The sequence below is a fragment of the Brachyistius frenatus genome, unplaced genomic scaffold (assembly GCF_029030835.1).
Source record: "Brachyistius frenatus isolate BFR_SWC_R1_liver_20210118 unplaced genomic scaffold, ASM2903083v1 Contig_220, whole genome shotgun sequence".
Classification (NCBI taxonomy): Eukaryota; Metazoa; Chordata; class Actinopteri; family Embiotocidae; genus Brachyistius; species Brachyistius frenatus.
The window spans coordinates 101,447-119,191 of record NW_027210819.1 but is presented as its reverse complement, the minus strand read 5'-3'; the positions used below and the strand labels follow the sequence as shown (position 1 = coordinate 119,191).

At 46.2% G+C, this 17,745-nt stretch overlaps 2 protein-coding genes across 3 annotated transcripts in view; one reads left to right on the top strand and one right to left on the bottom strand.

The window, feature by feature from the left end:
* Nucleotides 1–10,730, top strand: part of ralgapa2 (Ral GTPase activating protein catalytic subunit alpha 2) — an 85,672-nt gene extending 74,942 nt beyond the window's left edge. The window contains exons 40-43 of one of the 2 annotated variants that reach the window (XM_069719688.1): nt 3,933–4,054; nt 6,058–6,117; nt 7,124–7,147; nt 9,075–9,164. In XM_069719688.1, coding sequence (XP_069575789.1) covers nt 3,933–4,054; nt 6,058–6,117; nt 7,124–7,128 — 187 coding nt within the window. In that variant the 3' untranslated portion in view covers nt 7,129–7,147; nt 9,075–9,164. Of the gene's footprint in view, nt 1–3,932; nt 4,055–6,057; nt 6,118–7,123; nt 7,148–9,074 lie in introns of both variants that reach the window. The other variant, XM_069719687.1, reaches the window with a different exon arrangement.
* A 4,321-nt stretch (nt 10,731–15,051) lies between these two features.
* On the bottom strand, nt 15,052–16,786 carry insm1b (insulinoma-associated 1b). Its single transcript, XM_069719661.1, has one exon. It carries the CDS (start codon nt 16,570–16,572, stop codon nt 15,088–15,090), a length of 1,485 nt encoding a protein of 494 aa, XP_069575762.1. The 5' UTR covers nt 16,573–16,786; the 3' UTR covers nt 15,052–15,087.
* Between the last annotated feature and the right edge of the window lie 959 nt (nt 16,787–17,745).

Below are 17,745 nucleotides of genomic sequence, written 5' to 3'. Positions count from 1 at the left end.
AATGGATCCCAGTGGACAGACGTTTTCAGGTCCCTGTGGAAGGAGAGAGATGATGATGAGGGCTGGTGGCGGCCGGCCGATGGGGTCCAGCAGGGATGGAGCAGCTAATGATGAGCCATCTGAGGCCTCCATTCACCTTGAACATGGGCCGCTGCAGCTGCCCTGACCTTGGCTTTGATCCACAAAGATGTTTGACCCCCACCATTCCCCCCGCGCCCCCCCCCCCCCCAGCCATCTGGACAGCACACATGCATATGTATACTTATGCACACACACCCACAGATACATATGCATGTGCACGTATGTTGACCCATATATACATGCACATATGTCTACACAGGTAGCAGTAGTGGGACGACTGCAGTCAGACACGACATGCCAGCCAGAAGTCACTGTCTTTATCACCAGTTATATTTCCACTCAAACACGTTATCCTAAATATGTAGATGTTATAGTTAATGAATTGGATTTGCGCTTTTCTGTTGATAGCGCCGACTCTCCCCCCACCCTCATAACGCCATAATAACAGCCTCCATGTCTCCTGACTGAAGTTGTTTTACATTAACTCAGAACGGGGGGATTTCTTTTTTCTCATTACTACCCTCCATAGACATCACATTGGTTTCCCGCTCTTCTCCCTAATTGGAATGCAGCCGCTTGGAACGTCGGAGTTCCCTGGAAATCCCCAAAGTGGCGCAACACACTCTCCTCCCTCACTTACTTGTCTTGCTTGTCCGCCCAGTTCAGCTGTAAATGACAGTTATGTCACGGGTGACTTGAGTTGCAGTCCATCTGTGGAAATGCAGACCTGTCTGCATTTTCCTTTTTATATTTGATCCCTAGCTTTATGATAATTCTTTTTATGGCGCAAAACACAGTTGAGTTTGTGACGCTGTAATACAGTTCATCGAGAAGACTTTCGTAACAGATAACATTTTCAGAAAGTGCGAGGTTTTGTATGTTGTGATCCCCTTTTCCAGCCTCACAAACATTAGTCTTTACCAGCATTCATCAACTGTAGCTAAGGCTTATTTTTTCCCCAAAAGTAGGTCAGTGTCAGTGGGTTTGGTGTCCATGACATGGACATTGTGTTTGCGTCACTGTTCTGGATGTGTCCCTTGATTAAGTTACTGTATTGGAGGTAGCAGCATCTGTGCATATGCCATGGGAACAAGCTGTGCCCACGGCTTAGTAATTAGAGACAAGCATAAAAATGAGAGAGAAGGCAAGATTACCCCTCACTGTGCATCAGGTCTGATATCTGTGCAGCAATTTTTTTTTTACCCACCGATAGCATCATGCATTTACTTAAGTGATCTGATTATGGCTCTCGCTTTCACTCATCTCCAAAATACCTTTTATTATTCTCCCTCCATCACCACCTGTCTTTCTCCACCGCTGCCTGTCATATTTTCTCTTGTGTCTTGATAATTTGACGCTCTCTCCCTTCATTCTATTCTTTTGAAGTTTTTTTTTCTCTCCCACTCTAATCCATTTGTCTAACTTGGATAGAGGGCAGCGGAAGGAAGTGGTGGAGGAGAGGCGTGTGTCGCAGTCAGAGAGAGCGTCTGCTCCAGCTGGAGTCAATATTTGCTTTAGGAATCTCAATAACAGGCCTGCAGTCATCTGCATCTCTGATAATGGACAGCCATATGGCTCTGTTGACCCACGCTGTGCCGACGTTCTCTCTCCCTGTGCTCCCTTGTTTTTCATTTATTGGTTTCCGTTGAAGTTCTCTCATTTCTTTATATCAAGTCCTTCCTTGTCCAACATTTTGTCCTTTACTTGTCACCTCTCTGAACGCATTTTGTTCTTTTTACAAACATCCCTACTCTCTATCTGAAACCCTGGATATGACCCACTGCACAGAGCTGTGACCCAGGTTACCATGGCAGCAGAGCCCGCGGTGCCCACTCTTTGTCCAACACTGTTTCCAGCAAGTGACAGAAAACAGTGACGTTGCTTGTGTGTCTGTGAGTGGAAGACGGACCTAAAGCTCATGGGGAAGTGCTTGTATGTACTTAAAGTCCTGCTGCTCTGCATCTCCTAACTGGAGCTGTTGCTCCTGTAATCAGAGCATAGAGTATATTTAGTCTTACAACCCCACTTGTTTTAGCTTTTTTTTTCTTTTTTTTTTCCATTTGCCTTTTCATACTTGAGGTGGGAAATGTGAGCTTTTATTTAATGGATTATTTGGTGTTCTGTCCTGACAAGTGTCCAACTTTTACGTTTATCCAAGACTCAGATTTTGCAGCAAATTCACTGAGCACATGAGTTTGTACATAGATGAGAAGTTTGTATGCCTTACGTGAGTTTTCTGTGGTGGCTCCTCTCAGTGTCCAAAGACATGCATGTTGGGTTAGTCGGTTATTCTAATTGACCATGGATGTCAATGTGAGTGAGTGATTGTCCAGGCTGTACCCCCCCCCCTTCGCCCACAGTCATTTGGGATCAGCTTGTCTTTGTGATCCTGTTCAGGATAAAGTGGATACAGATAATGGCTGGATAGTATTTATTTCTTCTATGTGAACGTAATACTATTCATTTGGTTTTGCTGTTTTAAAGACATGGATTGCCAGTGGACTGTACAAAGTCCTCCCCATTCCTATTTTTTTTTTCTGCCCTTTCCTTTGTCTTATTCAGCCCTCTGTGCGTTTCTATCCGTCCCTCTGAGCAGCTTGGCCATCGCACCCTCTGGTGTGTCCCGGCTCAGGTGCCCGTCATCCCCGCTTTGCCACGGTTCCCCTCAAAGCCGTTGGTCACGGCTGCCTTGGCCCCTGCTGTGGCGGCATGTGCCCACTGCAGGCCCCTTTCCCAGTTACTGCCTGGTCCTATCTATCTAACCCAGAACAGAGCCTCTCGGCCCAGTCCAGCCTATCTCAGCTCAGCCTGGTTCAGCCTTGGCGTCAGCAACAGCCCAGTGTCACTCCATCTTGGCATCATAATGAGAGGAGGGGGAGGGGGGCGTCAGCATTCAGGGGCTAAAGCTGTGTGTGTGTTTGAGACTGAGAGTGAATGTGTTTGTCAAGCAATTTGTCAGGTGCCGTCGATGTCGGAAACATGGCCACAACTGACAGCTGAGAAAAATCCGACGGCTTCTCAAACATGTGCACACGCACACGCTGTTAAATCTCCAACTTCCTGTCATTTTATCATCACAGACCTTTTTACTCCACCAGTTCCCTGCACCATATTTCATCCAGCACTTGCCTCCATTCCACAACAGAGTTTGGACAATATATCTACGATAATGATATGATAATGGCCATCAGAATGTTTTCCACCCTAACCCAGCAGCCATTTTGCAGGCTTATTTATTTATTTACCAGAGCTTTCCCATTTCAAATCTAGCCATCCATCCTGCATGCTGGCTGCCCAGGCCTCAGTCCCTGCTTGTCACTCTGAATTTCAAATAGCTCCAATTTTCCCCATGATGGCGCGGAGAAGTGGCAGGCAGCACATCGGGGAGGGTGGTCCGAGACATGCTGCCTGCAGCAGGGGTTCTATTAGAGAGACGAGAGGGATGAAAGGCGGGAGAGGAGAGGTTTTGAGCATCGTGCTCGTAGTGATGTATTCGTTCTTTTCTTTTTTTCTGATTATTTTGGAGACAGCGTTCTCATTTGGGGCTGTGCTGTTTGTCTGATTGTTCCATCTTTATATCTGGCTGGCTTGCTGATCATGGATCTGCCCTGCAGTACAGCTGCAGCTCACGTGTTTGTCTGCATTACAGCACTGAAAGAAAGCAACTGTTGCTCTAATTTGGGCCGAAATGGTGTATTATGCAATACATAAATATAATTATTCTGAAATGTAATTATTTAATTGTATTTATTTTTTACAATACACTTAAATTACAGGTAACAGCTTTGTCTTTGACTTGTTTTCTTCTCCTTCATGTCATTATGTTTTCTTCTTTAACAAGACCTCAACAGCTATGAAGAGCGGGCGCTCTACTTGGAGGCCATTGTTCAGAACCACAGAGAGGTCATGACCTTTGAAGACTTTGCCTCGCAGGTCTTCTCGCCCTCTCCTGGCTACCCAATGAGTGGGACAGGTGAGAAATGAACCACACTGCACCGCTTCCTCTTCTTCACGTTCTTCCCCCATCTCAGCAGTGCTTCTTTACTTCTGACCATTTTCCTCTCATGACTTCTTTCACCCTTCTTCATCTCTGTTCTCACGTCTTTTTCCATATCAGTCTCCTACTCCTTCACAACACACCTGTTTCCCCCCTTTGCCTCCCCCTCCCTCCCTCCCCCTCCTCATTCTCCATTCTTCTTCACGCCTACACTCAGTGATGAATATCAAACGGCGGGTCGTGCCTCTTCACGCTGTCCGACTGACTTCAAACACTCGGCTTTCTCCACTTCCTCAAGCCCCACTTACACTATTTTGTTCATCCCTTCTTTTCTTTTTTTTCAAACAGCATCTTTCCATGCAATTACTTTCCTATGAATACAAGCAGCCTTTTAAATGGCATTTGCAGAGTGTGTGTGTGTGTGTGTGTGTGTGTGTGTGCGTCTTCATGAGCTCATTCACCAACACTTAAGAGATCGGACTGACAAACAGCAGCTCGCGGATGTCAGCACAGCGCTCTTATCAGTCCATGAATAGGATGGAAAACGTGTCTTATCTTGTTCTTCCTACTTGTACCGGCTCTGATCGATCTCCAACGGCACTGAAATCAATACAGGATTGCACTTTTCCACTCTATTGGATCCCAACACACATTCTGTTTTGACAATGAAAGCTCTCCCCAACACCACACCGCACATGTCTTGTCATCGTCACATCTGTCAGGGCTCATATGTTTTAAAGGGGGTTTGAATGTATGCAATATTTTCCTCGTGTGTGTTGGCATTTGAAAATGAACTGTCTACAGTTGTTATTTTTTTGAGTGTGTGCCTGACTTCAGATACTCAGACAAGCAGGAGGTGCTCAGCCACATTACTTACTGTTAAAGCTTGTCAAATATCTCCCCAGACCCACCTGGAGGCGCCTCCTCTCACCTTCAGCACAATACTAGTTTGAAGGGAACATAAAGAGGCCAAGAGACAACTGGGAGGTGGTGAGCGCTAAAGAGAAAGATAATTGCTCAAACCTCAAAATGAGGACTATTCCCACCATGAGGTTTGTTGAGGCGGGTCAGAGAAGTTAGGCAGCACTGAAACTCTTGTTTCACAGCATGGGACGTACAGTATGCTGAGTTCACTTCTTTTCAACACCAACTTGTCTCCAGAATCCATTTCATAGAATAATGTGATTTTATGTTTATGTGTGGCCGTTCATATTTAATGGAAAGTGCAAAGATTTTGACCCACAGTTGGTTCATCGACGAATTTTTCCAACCCACAGAAATGTTCGCACATTTGTAAGAATGAATTTTGTCAATAGGGATTAGAATTGTTTGTTTTTTTGCCCCTGTACGAACAATGACTTCAACTAGCAGTTATTATCCACCAATAAATCAGGTCTACAAAATATTAACCACAAAAAAATTCTCCATCTTCTAAATTCTTAAATTACATTTTCACTTTTTTGTGTTTATTAGTTCATATTTGAGAAACCTGAACTAGTGACAGTTTTGTATTTTGCTTTTAAAATCTTAAATGAATGTTTGATTATCAAAATTGTTGCAACAGTTTTTTTTTTAATGTATTTTTATAAATTTGTGTTTTACTTTATTTGGATTTCCAAACAGGAAGGCTTCTTTGCTTTTTTCAGAACCATAATTATGACACACACAGCATCTGAATATATTATATTAGTATTGCCTTATCATGCCTGATCCTCTTGTCTCATCAGGGATATTGTTTAATGTGGCCGTTATAGCTGGCTGACACTGCTCCTCATGCCGTGTGTGTGTGTGTGTGTGTGTGTGTGTGTGTGTGTGTGTGTGTGTGTGTGTGTGTGTGTGTGTGTGTGTGTGTGTGTGTGTGTGTGTGTGTGTGTGTGTGTGTGTGTGTGTGTGTGCGTACATACATCCATCTGCCTGTCTGTCCCTCCTGCTCTGGCTTCCATTGCTGCCACTAACATGTCATCCATGCTCCATGACAGCGTGCAGGCGTTGGCCGGGGATGGTTTGGGACATGGAGTACCCCTGGGCTAAACTGGACTGTAAGACTCTGCCTGCTTCCTCCACACTAGGCATGACGCCCAGCCACAGCTTGCCAACATCCATCCATTCATTTAGTTCACTGTGAGCTCCACCATCATCAAAACACTCTGGGTTGCGCTTGATTTAGCCCTTTTGTAAATGCAATGCAGGTCTAGAGTTTAACCAGAGCCTGCATGCTGATTGCTAAATGAAGCCCTCCTGCAGTGTTTTACAGATTTGCTGTAAGACATTTAACCTGAGCCCACTCGTATCAATCATCCTTCTCCTTACCGTCTTGGCTTGTCAGCATCCTCCCCAGCTTCATCCTCCATGACCCTGAATGTAACTTCAGTCTCTCTATGACATCATGGCCTCCTGCATGAGCCGGTCCATCTGCCATGTGGGCCACCGTCCCACCGCTCTGTTACACTTTGCACCGCTTTGCTTAGTTTGTAGGTTTTTAGTTATTTTATTTTTTTTAGATCATTTGCTACACTCTTAAAAATGGAACTGCACATAAACAAAACCAACTGTTCTGTCAGGATGAAACACGAGCGCTCCCATGAACCTGTGAGGTGTCTCAGCATCCTTCACTCCCTCTAACCCCTCTGCTTGGTGGGAATGTTGCTCAGACGCTTGTTTCCATGTGAACCGCCCATCGTTTGTGCTTTGGATTTCAAAATGGGCTCACTTTTGGAATCTGTGAATGAACCAATTTATCAGGTACCATCAGACATCATAACATTCAAGGTATCTGCAGACAAACGGCACTTGTTGATCATCTCATCACCCAAATCAATTAATCTTCTCTGACTTTTAAACCCTCCAGTGACAACTAACCACACACCGTCTGAATGTCTCCTTCCAGAGGCAGCGGCCTGTTCTGCTGTGGTGTGTGTGTGTGTGTGTGTGTGTGTGTGTGTGTGTGTGTGTGTGTGTGTGTGTGTGTGTGTGTGTGTGTGCGTGCGTGCGTGTGTGTGTGTGCTGCCTTCTCACATGATGCTCTACTCTGTTTTTCCCTTATAGATTAAAATACAGTTTGTGGTGAAGGTAAGCCCCGAGTTAGGTCGGAAGCTTGTTTTGGTCCAGCAGCTTTCCTCCCCTTCATTCACTCATCCTGGCTGCCCCCCCCCCTCCCCCAACCCCTTCTTTTTCATTCAGCACTAACCAAGCTTTATTTACTGAGTGCTCTGACAAAGGGGGAGGACAGAGAAACCAGGCTGTTTATTTGGGGGGGGGGATCCTACTGTTTAGGCCGGGCTGGTAATTGAGAGTGATGCACGATGGGAACAATTAGCACCTGACTAAGTAGCAGCATGAACAATACGGCTACACTTCTGGCCCTCGCTTCTGCATGTGGTGCGCCTTTATCTCTTCCCTCAGCAAACACTTTTCTCCTTTCTTTCCTTTCCTTTCCCCCCCATCCCTCCACCCCCCGCCTCATTTCCTCCTGTTGGAGTGTGCCTGTTTGCCTGGGGCAGACTCTGAGACTAACACCTGCCGCACTGGAAGACGTCTTTGTCATCTGAAGCCTTGTTTGAACTGCTGCAGCGAGGACCGATGGGATATCGGGGCCATTTAAAGACTCTTTGTTTTCCTTCCCTCTCTGTTTCTTCCTTCTTCTTTCCCTCTGAAATGAACCTCACCAGAAGGCTTTAGTTTTGGTTGCGTAAGGAGCGGAAGTGAGAGGTTATAATGAAGCCAGTGATGACGCATCGGCCTCTTCTGGTTCTGTTAACGTGAGGCCATCCAGTGAAGAACTTCCTTTAGAAACGGATGTCATCAACAAGACTGTTTATTTTTGAATGTCTGCTAAGTGTGTTGGTGGGTGTTAGACCTGCGTCCTGTCTGTGTATATTACCTTTAATGGGGCTCCAGTCTGTCAGAGCTTCTTACAGTTGATGCTTTTTGTGCCTAATTTGTAAGACAAAGTGTTTACTGTCGGAATGAGTAGAAGAATACGAGAATGCAGAATTTGTTTTGTCCGTCAGGCCGCCCACATTTTTAGACAAGCCCGTCCTTTTTTATATTCATATGCAGATTTGAGAATTCATGTTCAGACCCCTTCTCCTCCCCTCTCGCCCTTCACAATACACCCCCCCCCCCCAGCGTTTCATCCGTGGCCCAGCCTCCTCCCAGCGAGCCCGGCCCTGGATGCTGCCGGTGTCCACTGTGCTGCTAAGTGTCTGTTACTCCAGCCATCTGCCGTTCCTTTTAGCCGCTGCAACTTGAGATGCCTCTGAAAAATAGCAGGAAATAAAAGGATAGGAAAGAAAATAGGCAACCAGATGCCATCTCAACAAAGCAGAAAAGTTGTTTAAACTGGAGGCATGGGGCCGGGCGGGTGCGGGGGGGCTGTGGTTTGGGTTTGGTCAGAGGCACAGTGAGGAAGTCGACGTTCACAATACTTGATTGTTCTCACCGGTATTTCATGCCCACCTCCGGCTCATTCCTGTTCGCCATCCCATAATCATTGATGTGAAGTTTTTGTGAGAAAGGACGATGTTTGACAATTTGAAGGCTCCACATGTTCACAACAAGAGCGTAATGTGTAATTTTATTTTAATTCAAAGCATTCTGCTTTCACACTGTGAACTATTTTTTTAGCCACAAAGGTTGCATCTAATTTTTTTATATTGTATAAGCATCTCAACAAACTATTGGGAATAATGGCAGCTTCCCTTTTAACAAGCTTTGCTTCTCTCCAGCATGTGATAGCAGCATGTCGTTTCTGAAATGTTTCTTCTTAATTCTAATGACTTGTAGCAGAACAAACACGTTGGGACAGTTTCTATTGTAACTTTTGTAAATGTGGGTGAGAATCCTCTAACGTGGGTAATCTTGATTTCGGGAGCAGCACTTGCATGACGAAGCATGTTGAGATGTACAACAGTCAAACAAAGTGGAGTGAACCTTCCCACTTCTCACCATCGCCGTCTCTCTCCATCATTGTGTCTCGTCTTTCTGTCCTCATCAGGGTCCTTCACCAGCAGTGCGAGCACCGAAGCTGGAAATCCTGCAGCAACAACGAACAGTGCTGAGCAGGTTTCTCCCATCATGCCCCGCGCCGCAAAGAACCGAGTTTCTGGAAAACTCCGCCGATCAGCCAGCGCTGTAAGCAAATCCTCCAACTGAGCTCCTCAACCGTCCCCTCGTCCCAGAGCAGCCTTTAATCTGTCCTTCAACAACCTCACACATCCAGCCGTGACTGCAAGAGTTTTGGTTTTTTTTGTTTTGTTTTATTTTATTTTGTTGGGGGGGGGGGGGGGTCTGTTTTATTAAACATGTAACTGGAGCATATTGCAATTTTTAATTTAAGTGGCAATCATTGATTTTGTTGATACATTTCAGTTTGTTGTGGTGTTTCACTGCGTTGGCTGAGATGGACATGAGACTAAGCTATTTATGTTCATCTTGGTGGTTTCAGCTGAAGAATCAGCAGCATAGGAAGAGTGACCTGTGACCCAAGTTTAATTTGAACTCCTCATTTTCTAGTTCACTCTCACTGCACTAGAGAAACATGTAAAGTTCTTACTATAGTGAGGGATGGGAGACTGCTGCATCTCATCTGTCTCAACACTTCATGTGAAGCCCCGAGTCGTCTGTGACACCGAGCTAAAGCTGCAGAACAGATTGGTATCCATTTCTAAACATGTCTGCCTTTTTACCTCTTTTTGCATCTGCCACAACCTTTTTGTTGTTTTGCCTGGTAGCATTTGTTGGGACTGTTTATGGACCATCCTCCTATAATGGAAAGGAGAAAAGACTGATGCATGGGGAATATCTCCCCAGGATGATCTGTGCTCGTTGCACTACTGCACTGGCTTCCTGTAACACATACAGTCAGAGGTTGTTGTTTTTTTAACATTTTTGAACCCTGAGGGGACAATCAATGACGTCTTTCTAACTTTAGCTAAAATGAAATTTGTTCGTTTTTCTTTTTTTCTTTTACTGCTCTCATTTTCCTTTTTAAATGAATTCCAATGGATTGTGTCATGATTTGATTTATGCAGCTCTGCTGGAATGAGAAAGGACTGCGTTTGTAATTGTTTTCTGATGTCGTTAACATGGGCTCATGTTCAGTAATTGAATAAGTTCCTCCTGTCTCTTTCCTCTGTAATCAGTTTCCTGTCCTGTGAAGCGAAGACATCGACATTCCAACATTCCCAACCAATATTTTTGCACTCGCTCCCATCAGTTAGCATTGAATGTTTCTCTTGGTTCTTGGATGTAAATTGCTTTAAATATGATTTGCTGATGTTTGTTTGCTACATGTCCATATAGAGAGGACTATTTGATGAACTGTTGTGTTGTCATGTTGTGTTGCGTATTAATTTGCTGTTTAGTGAAAAAATACCGCCAGAGCCTCAGGTGAATCTTAAATCCATGCACTGTGTGTGTGTGTGTGTGTGTGTGTGTGTGTGTGTGTGTGTGTGTGTGTGTGTGTGTGTGTGTGTGTGTGTGTGTGTGTGTGTGTGTGTGTGTGTGTGTGTGTGTGTGAGTTTCTTAGAAAGCTTCACAGTGCCTGTGTAATTGTGTAATTGTGTAATTTCTGTCCTGGAAGTTGATCTGTCGCAGCACCTTTGAACCTCATAATGACGTTTGAGTTTGCGGGCGCGGTGAGACGCCCGGCGGTCGCGGTGAGACGCCCGGCGGGCGCGGTGAGACGCCCGGCGGTGAGACGCCCGGCGGGCGCGGTGAGACGCCCGGCGGTCGCCCTGCATCACATCTCCGTTAAGGCAGCCTGAAACAAAGTGCGTCTCTTGAAGGTCGGTCTTGTGCTTCCCACAAAAACAACAACAGATGGATTTGGAGCGGTGGGTTCTCTGTTCAGTCTTCATTGTAGGTGGTGTGCTGCTCCGTCTTTACCTGTGACTGGAATCAAGTGGCTCCGCCTCCTTCCCATGATCCTCTCCCTATGTCGCCTCCTGAGGCCTCAGGAGAGGACTGTGGTGGGGGGGTTGGGGGGGTAAGCCAAAGTTAAACTCTCAACAGCTCTCCGAGCAACAGCGAGGCCGTCAGTCTCACCCCTCCAACCTGCCTGCTGGGGTTGTCATGGTAGCCGGGTGTCACCTCCACCAAAACACACACACTATAGACTCACACCCTATTTCCAGGGCTCCACTCAAGATCCAACTCTCCCATCTGTTGTACTACTATGCCTTACTTTCCCCGTGCTCCTCCGGCATCACGTCTCCTTTTGTTGGTTCATCCTCCAGCAGATTTATGGGGAATCCAAATAGCAAGAAGATTGACACCGGTATTTTTGCTTTTGCTTTTTTTTGAGAAGAATGTATACATATAGGCCTAGATCCCATCTATGCTCTTTTTAATGTTATTATTTCCCCCAAAGTCACTTGAAGAAAACACCCAGGATGTAGATCTAAAGATTGTTGGTCATAGAAAATGTCTTTTGAAGGGGTTTGTGCTCCTCTTTTGGTGGTTTAGTTCCTGGAGGTGTTAGTTTGGACCAAGATAAGATTGTGTGTCTTATACGTGTGAAGAAAATGAACTAGTCTTAGTCTTAGTGTGATGTTTTTTTTTTTCTTGTTTTAGAAATCCTTGTACATTGTGTCAAATTTGAGGGCTTCATTTGCCCTCCGAATATAAATATATTAATGCCTGTAATATAATCTTTGTATAAGAGAAAGAGGGAAAAAAAGCTGGAAAATTTCATCATTACTTGTCAACATATCAAACTGTTTTTAATGACCGAAGTCCTGCTATCTTTATTAGAAATGTGAAAATTTAAACATTTCATTAAATCAATTTGAAATTCTGCATCATTTCTTGTTTTTCTTTCTGAACAACAGCTAAGCGACGTGTTACAGATTTGGAGTTGTGAGTGTGTTTGGATGTGTGCAGCCGTGACGGTGCTGTTACCCTGAGCTTGGTGACCCGGCCCAGCTGTGCTAGCAGTGGGGTAACCTGACCCTCCTCCCATCTGTCTCCCTGCTGCTCAGACCAGGCAGCACAATGGAGCTCAGCAGGAGGTACAGGTGCACCGGTGGCAGCACCTCCGGGTGTCCTGCCTCCTCCGGGTGTCCTGCCTCCTCCGGGTGTCCTGCCTCCTCCGGGTGTCCTGCCTCCTCCGGGTGTCCTGCCTCCTCCGGGTGTCCTGCCTCCTCCGGGCCAAACACAGACACAAGAAAGGTACTTGACCATAATTTGAGCCCTAAAACTCTCTCTCTCACTCTCTCTCTCTCTCGCTCACTCTCTCTCTCTCTCGCTCACTCTCTCTCTCTCGCTCACTCTCTCTCTCTCTCACTCTCTCTCTCTCTCTCTCTCTCTCTCTCTCTCTCTCTCTCTCTCTCTCTCTCTCTCGCTCGCTCACTCTCTCACTCTCTCTCTCGCTCACTCTCTCTCTCTCTCTCGCTCACTCTCTCTCTCTCTCGCTCGCTCTCTCTCTCTCTCTCTCGCTCACTCTCTCACTCTCTCTCGCTCACTCTCTCACTCTCTCTCTCGCTCACTCTCTCTCTCTCTCACATTATCTTACTACAAACTTCTTTTATGACTGTTTTCAGTTTCCAGTCTTCAATATCTGTCTTGTTTCACTGATGTCTTAAAGGGGAGAGACACTAAGTTTGATTCTTGTCTTTGTCCTTGAACATGTGCAGAGTCTCAACATGCAGAAGCAAGACGAGACACAGGTTTATGTAAATGAGATTTGTTGGTGTTCTTTTCTTCCGACTGGATGAAGTGTTTCCATCAGTGAGGTTCATCTCTGGAGGTTCATCTCTGGAGGTTCATCTCTGGAGGTTCATCTCTGGAGGTTCATCTCTGGAGGTTCATCTCTGGAGGTTCATCTCTGGAGGTTCATCTCTGTCCACAGCAGGTGTCTCAGAGTGAAGCTGCTCGTTAAATGACCTGAATACTTGAGGGAAGTCACGTGTTTTCAGTTGTGCCTCAATTAACTGAAAACCAACAAAAACGGAGCTGCGTGTGTTTTCTCAAGCAGATGGATGTTTTATTGCTGCAGAGATGAGCTCTGATCCGCCACCTCTTTGTCCTCCAGTCATGTCCTGACATGGTATTAAGAAGAGAATTTATTATTAGGTCCTAAGTGCTTCTGTGTGGCGGAGAAACGGAGAAACGGCGTCTATGGAGCCGCCGAGGCTCGATTTACGGAGAAGAAGTCTGACAAACGGGATCGAAGGCAAAGGTTCGTTCAGGGAGTTTGGAGGGTTTCTTGTTCCTGTTCTGGAGAACTGAATAGAACCACCACGCACCATCTCCGACTGAGAGCTGATCTGACAAGTTAAACGTCTTTGGATGATGACATCTTTCAAACTTTTGGAGTCTAAAATGAATCTATTTCTGATGTTGCTCGGGAACCTCAGGAGGCCCGTAAACCCACAAACCACCTGATCGGCAATAAACAGTCAAGATTCAAACATTTGGATTGAATGAATTTATGGACAAAAATGGTTTTAAGCTGAAATCCACAAAACACCGTTTAAGAATAAATATATATAGAAACGTATTCGGGTCTTTTTGAACTGTTGATGTGCGCACATGATCATTGTTTCGATGTGTGTCCTGAAAGTAAGATTGTCCAATCAGAGGCGTTAATGACAGAGTTGTCTATATCTTTGTAAAGTAGCAAAATCATGTCATTTTTCATGTCATCTCTGCATGTAATCAGAAATAGGTTTTTGTCAGCCTGACTTCCCCGGAAAGAAAAACGTCACAGGAACACGTTAGTGAAACTAAAAACAAGGATCAACAAATGTATTATTTGAATAATGATCACCAAACCCATTATTGACAGCAACATAAATCTCCTTCGACAAATGAGGCGAATTTTCGTTCACATATAAAGTTAATTGTGCAGATTTTCACTCTGAAAAAAGTTGACGCGAGTTGAGACCATGTGTCGTTTTGAAAATATTTTATTTCGATAGACAACAACGATATACACATACAATCAAAGCGCTATAAAAGCCGACATTAAGAAAAATAACTTGTCCTTAAAAAAGATTGCATCTAAGGTAAGAGCTTTACGGGGTTTTTCTTTTTACAAGAGCTGTGGAGATTGAAGATTAAAAGCCGACCCACGACAATTAGCACAACTCATAAACGTGACAAAAGAAACACAAAATAAAACAGATTTTGGCTATTACGACATGTAAACTGCCAGAACGATTCACAGAAGAACTCACAACAAACACAACAATAAGTTACATAAAAGAATTCGAATAAATAAATAAATAAATAAACATATGATGAAAAATATTGCAACAATCTTCAATATTAATAATAAAATATGTGCCAGCATTCAAACTTAAAACAATCTATGTTGACTTGTTTAAGGCAGTTAGTTATACAGCGGGATTTGGATGTGTGTGTACGGACTAGCTTTATCTGTATACTAAAGGCATTTGTGGTTCTACTACAGGGAATTCTTCAGTCACTCTTTCTGTTCCCACCAAGACAAAGTTGAAGTTCTGTTGTTCACAAACGAGCTTCAGCTGCAGCGGTGGAGCGATCGGCCGGTGGATTCAGAGTTTGGATGGGGAAGAGGATTTCTGAGAATTTTAAGACATTTCTTAGGTCTAGAAGCTATTATTGAGCATGTGCTGTCCTAGAAAAATACCCTTTAACAGTCAAACTAACGCTTTGTATTATTTTTTTCTTGATAAACTAATTTGAGAAAGAAAATCTCAAAATAGGCCTATATGTAATTCAAATATAAAGAGAAGCATTAGACAATCACTGATTGGCATGGAAAAGACACCACTGAAACATCAAACCATCCTGCCTTCCATCGGCCTAAAGTTATGGCAGTGAGCATCACAAACTTTTAGTTTTGCTTTTTCTCTGTTTGTTTGTTTGTTTGTTTGTTTGTTTGTTTTTAACACCAGAGCCACTTTTCTGTTTCCCTTTTTTTTTTTTTTTTTTACCCCCTCCCTCCCTCCCTCCCCCTCCCCCTCCCCCCGCCCGCCCCCCTCCTCTTCACCCCCATCAAAGGCACAAGTTCTATGTTGTCTTTAGCAGGCAGGGCGCACCGGCATTTGGAGCAGGATCACCTGCCTGTTCTCCGAGGGGTGGCACTTGTTTATGTGCCTGGTGAGCCCCGGCGAGCTGTAGAGAGTGGCGGGGCAGTACTTGCACGGGTAAATCTGGGAGGAGTGCATGAGGCGCAGGTGTCTCTCCTGACCGGCCCTGCTGGTGAAACTCTCCCCGCACACCGGGCACAGCAGGCAGTCCACCGGGCTCAGATTGAGGGGGCTTTGGTTTGAGGCTTCCTCTGAGGATGATGACGATGATGATGCTGAGGAGGAGGAGGAGGAGGAGGCTGAGGCTGAGGCCGACGCCGGCACCGGCACCGATACCGGAGCCTGCTCTGCCGCGCGGTCACTAGTTTGAAACCCGTGCTCCTCCAGAACTTTCTGTTGCAGGGCCTGGTGTCCCATAATGTGTTTTCTTAGGTACGCCTGTCGCTTAAACCTCTTCCCGCAGAACTGGCAGTCATACGAGCCATCTTCAGAACCCGATTCAGACAGACCTGGACTCGGGGTGTCTCTGTCACTCGTGTCTTTGGCTTCGTCGGAGACTGATTTGACACCTAGCGGTGGCATTTTGGCCGTTTCAGGCTTGATGCCCTGTGCGGTTGGCATCGCCGGTGCACCGGTGGTCCGGGGTTTGTGCCAGCGGCGGTGAGAGGCGAGGTTTGCCGGGCAGCTGAACATCTTATCGCACTCAGGACAACGATACTCGACCCTGACGATGCGGGAGCATTTGTGCTGAGCCAGAGAGAAGGGATCCGCGTACGCCTCCTTGCACAGCTGACACACAAACTCCCCTAAAGGTTTGTTTCCTCCGGAGGACGGCGCCCTCGGCTTCATTTCCACCGGCCCCTCTTTGATTTTGAGACCAAGCACCGGAGAAGTCGTCACCTCGTCTTCAAAGTTGAGTTTTCGAATGGCTTTGGGTTTCTTGGAGGCGGGCTTAGGTTTGCGCTCTGTTCCCTCAGCTGCGGGTCTTTTGATGCCGACCCGGTTGCTCGGTCCCGGGAGGCTGCTGGTGGTGCCGCTGCGGCTGCTGTTGCTGGTGCCGATTTTCAGGTCGACCGGGGCGTACAGGAGATGGTCCAGGCCGGAGAAGGAGGCAGGTGTTGGGAATGACTCGGCAGAAATAGGCGAGCCCAGATTGAAACTTCGCTCAAAATATCCCCTGTCGTGCTCCTTGCTAATGGGCCGGGTGGGGCTGTAGAGGGTTTGGCACACCGCTTCTGGGTTACCGAATTGTGCCGGCTTCTCCAGTCTTGGCACCGGCGCGTCAGATCCGGTGAAATCCGGCGATGCTGAGGCGCGGTCCGGACTGGACGCCACGGACATCGGCGGGGAGGGGTCCGTCTGACTCGGCAAGGCAGCTGGGGCGGGTGGCTCCTGGAGGTCATCTCCGTCTGAGCGGGTCCTGTAGGAAACATGTGCAGATTTCTTGTTTCGTTTTACCAGGAATCCTTTGGGCATCTTGGCGAGTTGCAGCGGAAAGGCACTTCGGGGAGGTGGGTGAAGTCTAGAGTATCCAGGTTTGTTCAAAATATGGCAACACTAGAAGCTTATGGGACTTTATCTCCCCAGTATATCGATCCTTCTGTTGCAGAAATGTTTTCGTCTCTAAGGCATAGCTCCACTCTTTTTATGCCGGAATGATGCTATTGTTCTCGCCCCCCCTGTTGCAGCATCCCCGACCAATCGGATGAAACCAGGATCCCAGTGGATTCTATTGTGGGAGGGCTCAGAGTCGGGGTTTGCTGGATTTCGTCGGAGGATGTGCAGATAGCTTCGCAGATGTACTGGCGGTTTATTCCATTAACGTGTGCGTTCGGCCCCTCCCCGGCAGAGACACACGCCGGGACCCTCCTCTTTTTACGGTCTGATGGGCCCCTACACAAATGCACACGTGCCACTGCTTTGTGGCTCTCCTCCGGGGGCCCTGGAGCTGGCAAAAGGAAATGTCAGTCACTGCCACAATCATCACAATTTCGAATTAAGACGGGCTGAAACAAGCTGGTTAAATACAAACCAAAAGCTCTGTTTCTACTGACTTCTGCTGTGATGCTTCTCAAGAAGACAATTCACAACTCTGCCGCGTGCAGTGAACGTGCTGCCCGGGTTGTTCATTTGATTTCCAACCACGCTTGAGCCTCTTTTACTGAAGCGCATGACGCACATGACGCAGGCCGACGAACGAAGGAAACAACCCCGTTTTACAGCCCCTTTATTATGTCTTCAATAAACACGATAGAGGGAGTGTTTCTTTATTTTAGGGCACGTGTCAGTCTCGGTAGTTTAACTCGACATATAAATCAGACATCTCGGTGCATACATAAGTAATAAGAAGGCCCTCTGGTCCTTGAGCACAATAGCCACGTCTGCCCGTGCTCACATATCCTGTCTTCTTGTCTTTTTTTTCGTTTGAAAGGCAAATTGACCTCTTAACTGTGAAACGGGACTCGCGGCCAATCTGGCCCACAGCGAGACGCGTGCTTCAGACAAAGAAGGCCGCGGCTCGTGTTGGAAAATGCTGCACAGATATTCAGAGCTGATGTTGTTGTTGGATACAGACAGTCGAGTCCCATTCTGCTTCAAGAAGATTTGAAGTCTGCAATGAATCGAGTCCAGTAGATTTTGTATGGCTTC

Excerpts from the sequence above, each read along its gene's own strand:
- insm1b (XM_069719661.1), bottom strand. The coding sequence starts at position 16,572 with ATGCCCAAAGGATTCCTGGTAAAACGAAACAAGAAATCTGCACATGTT.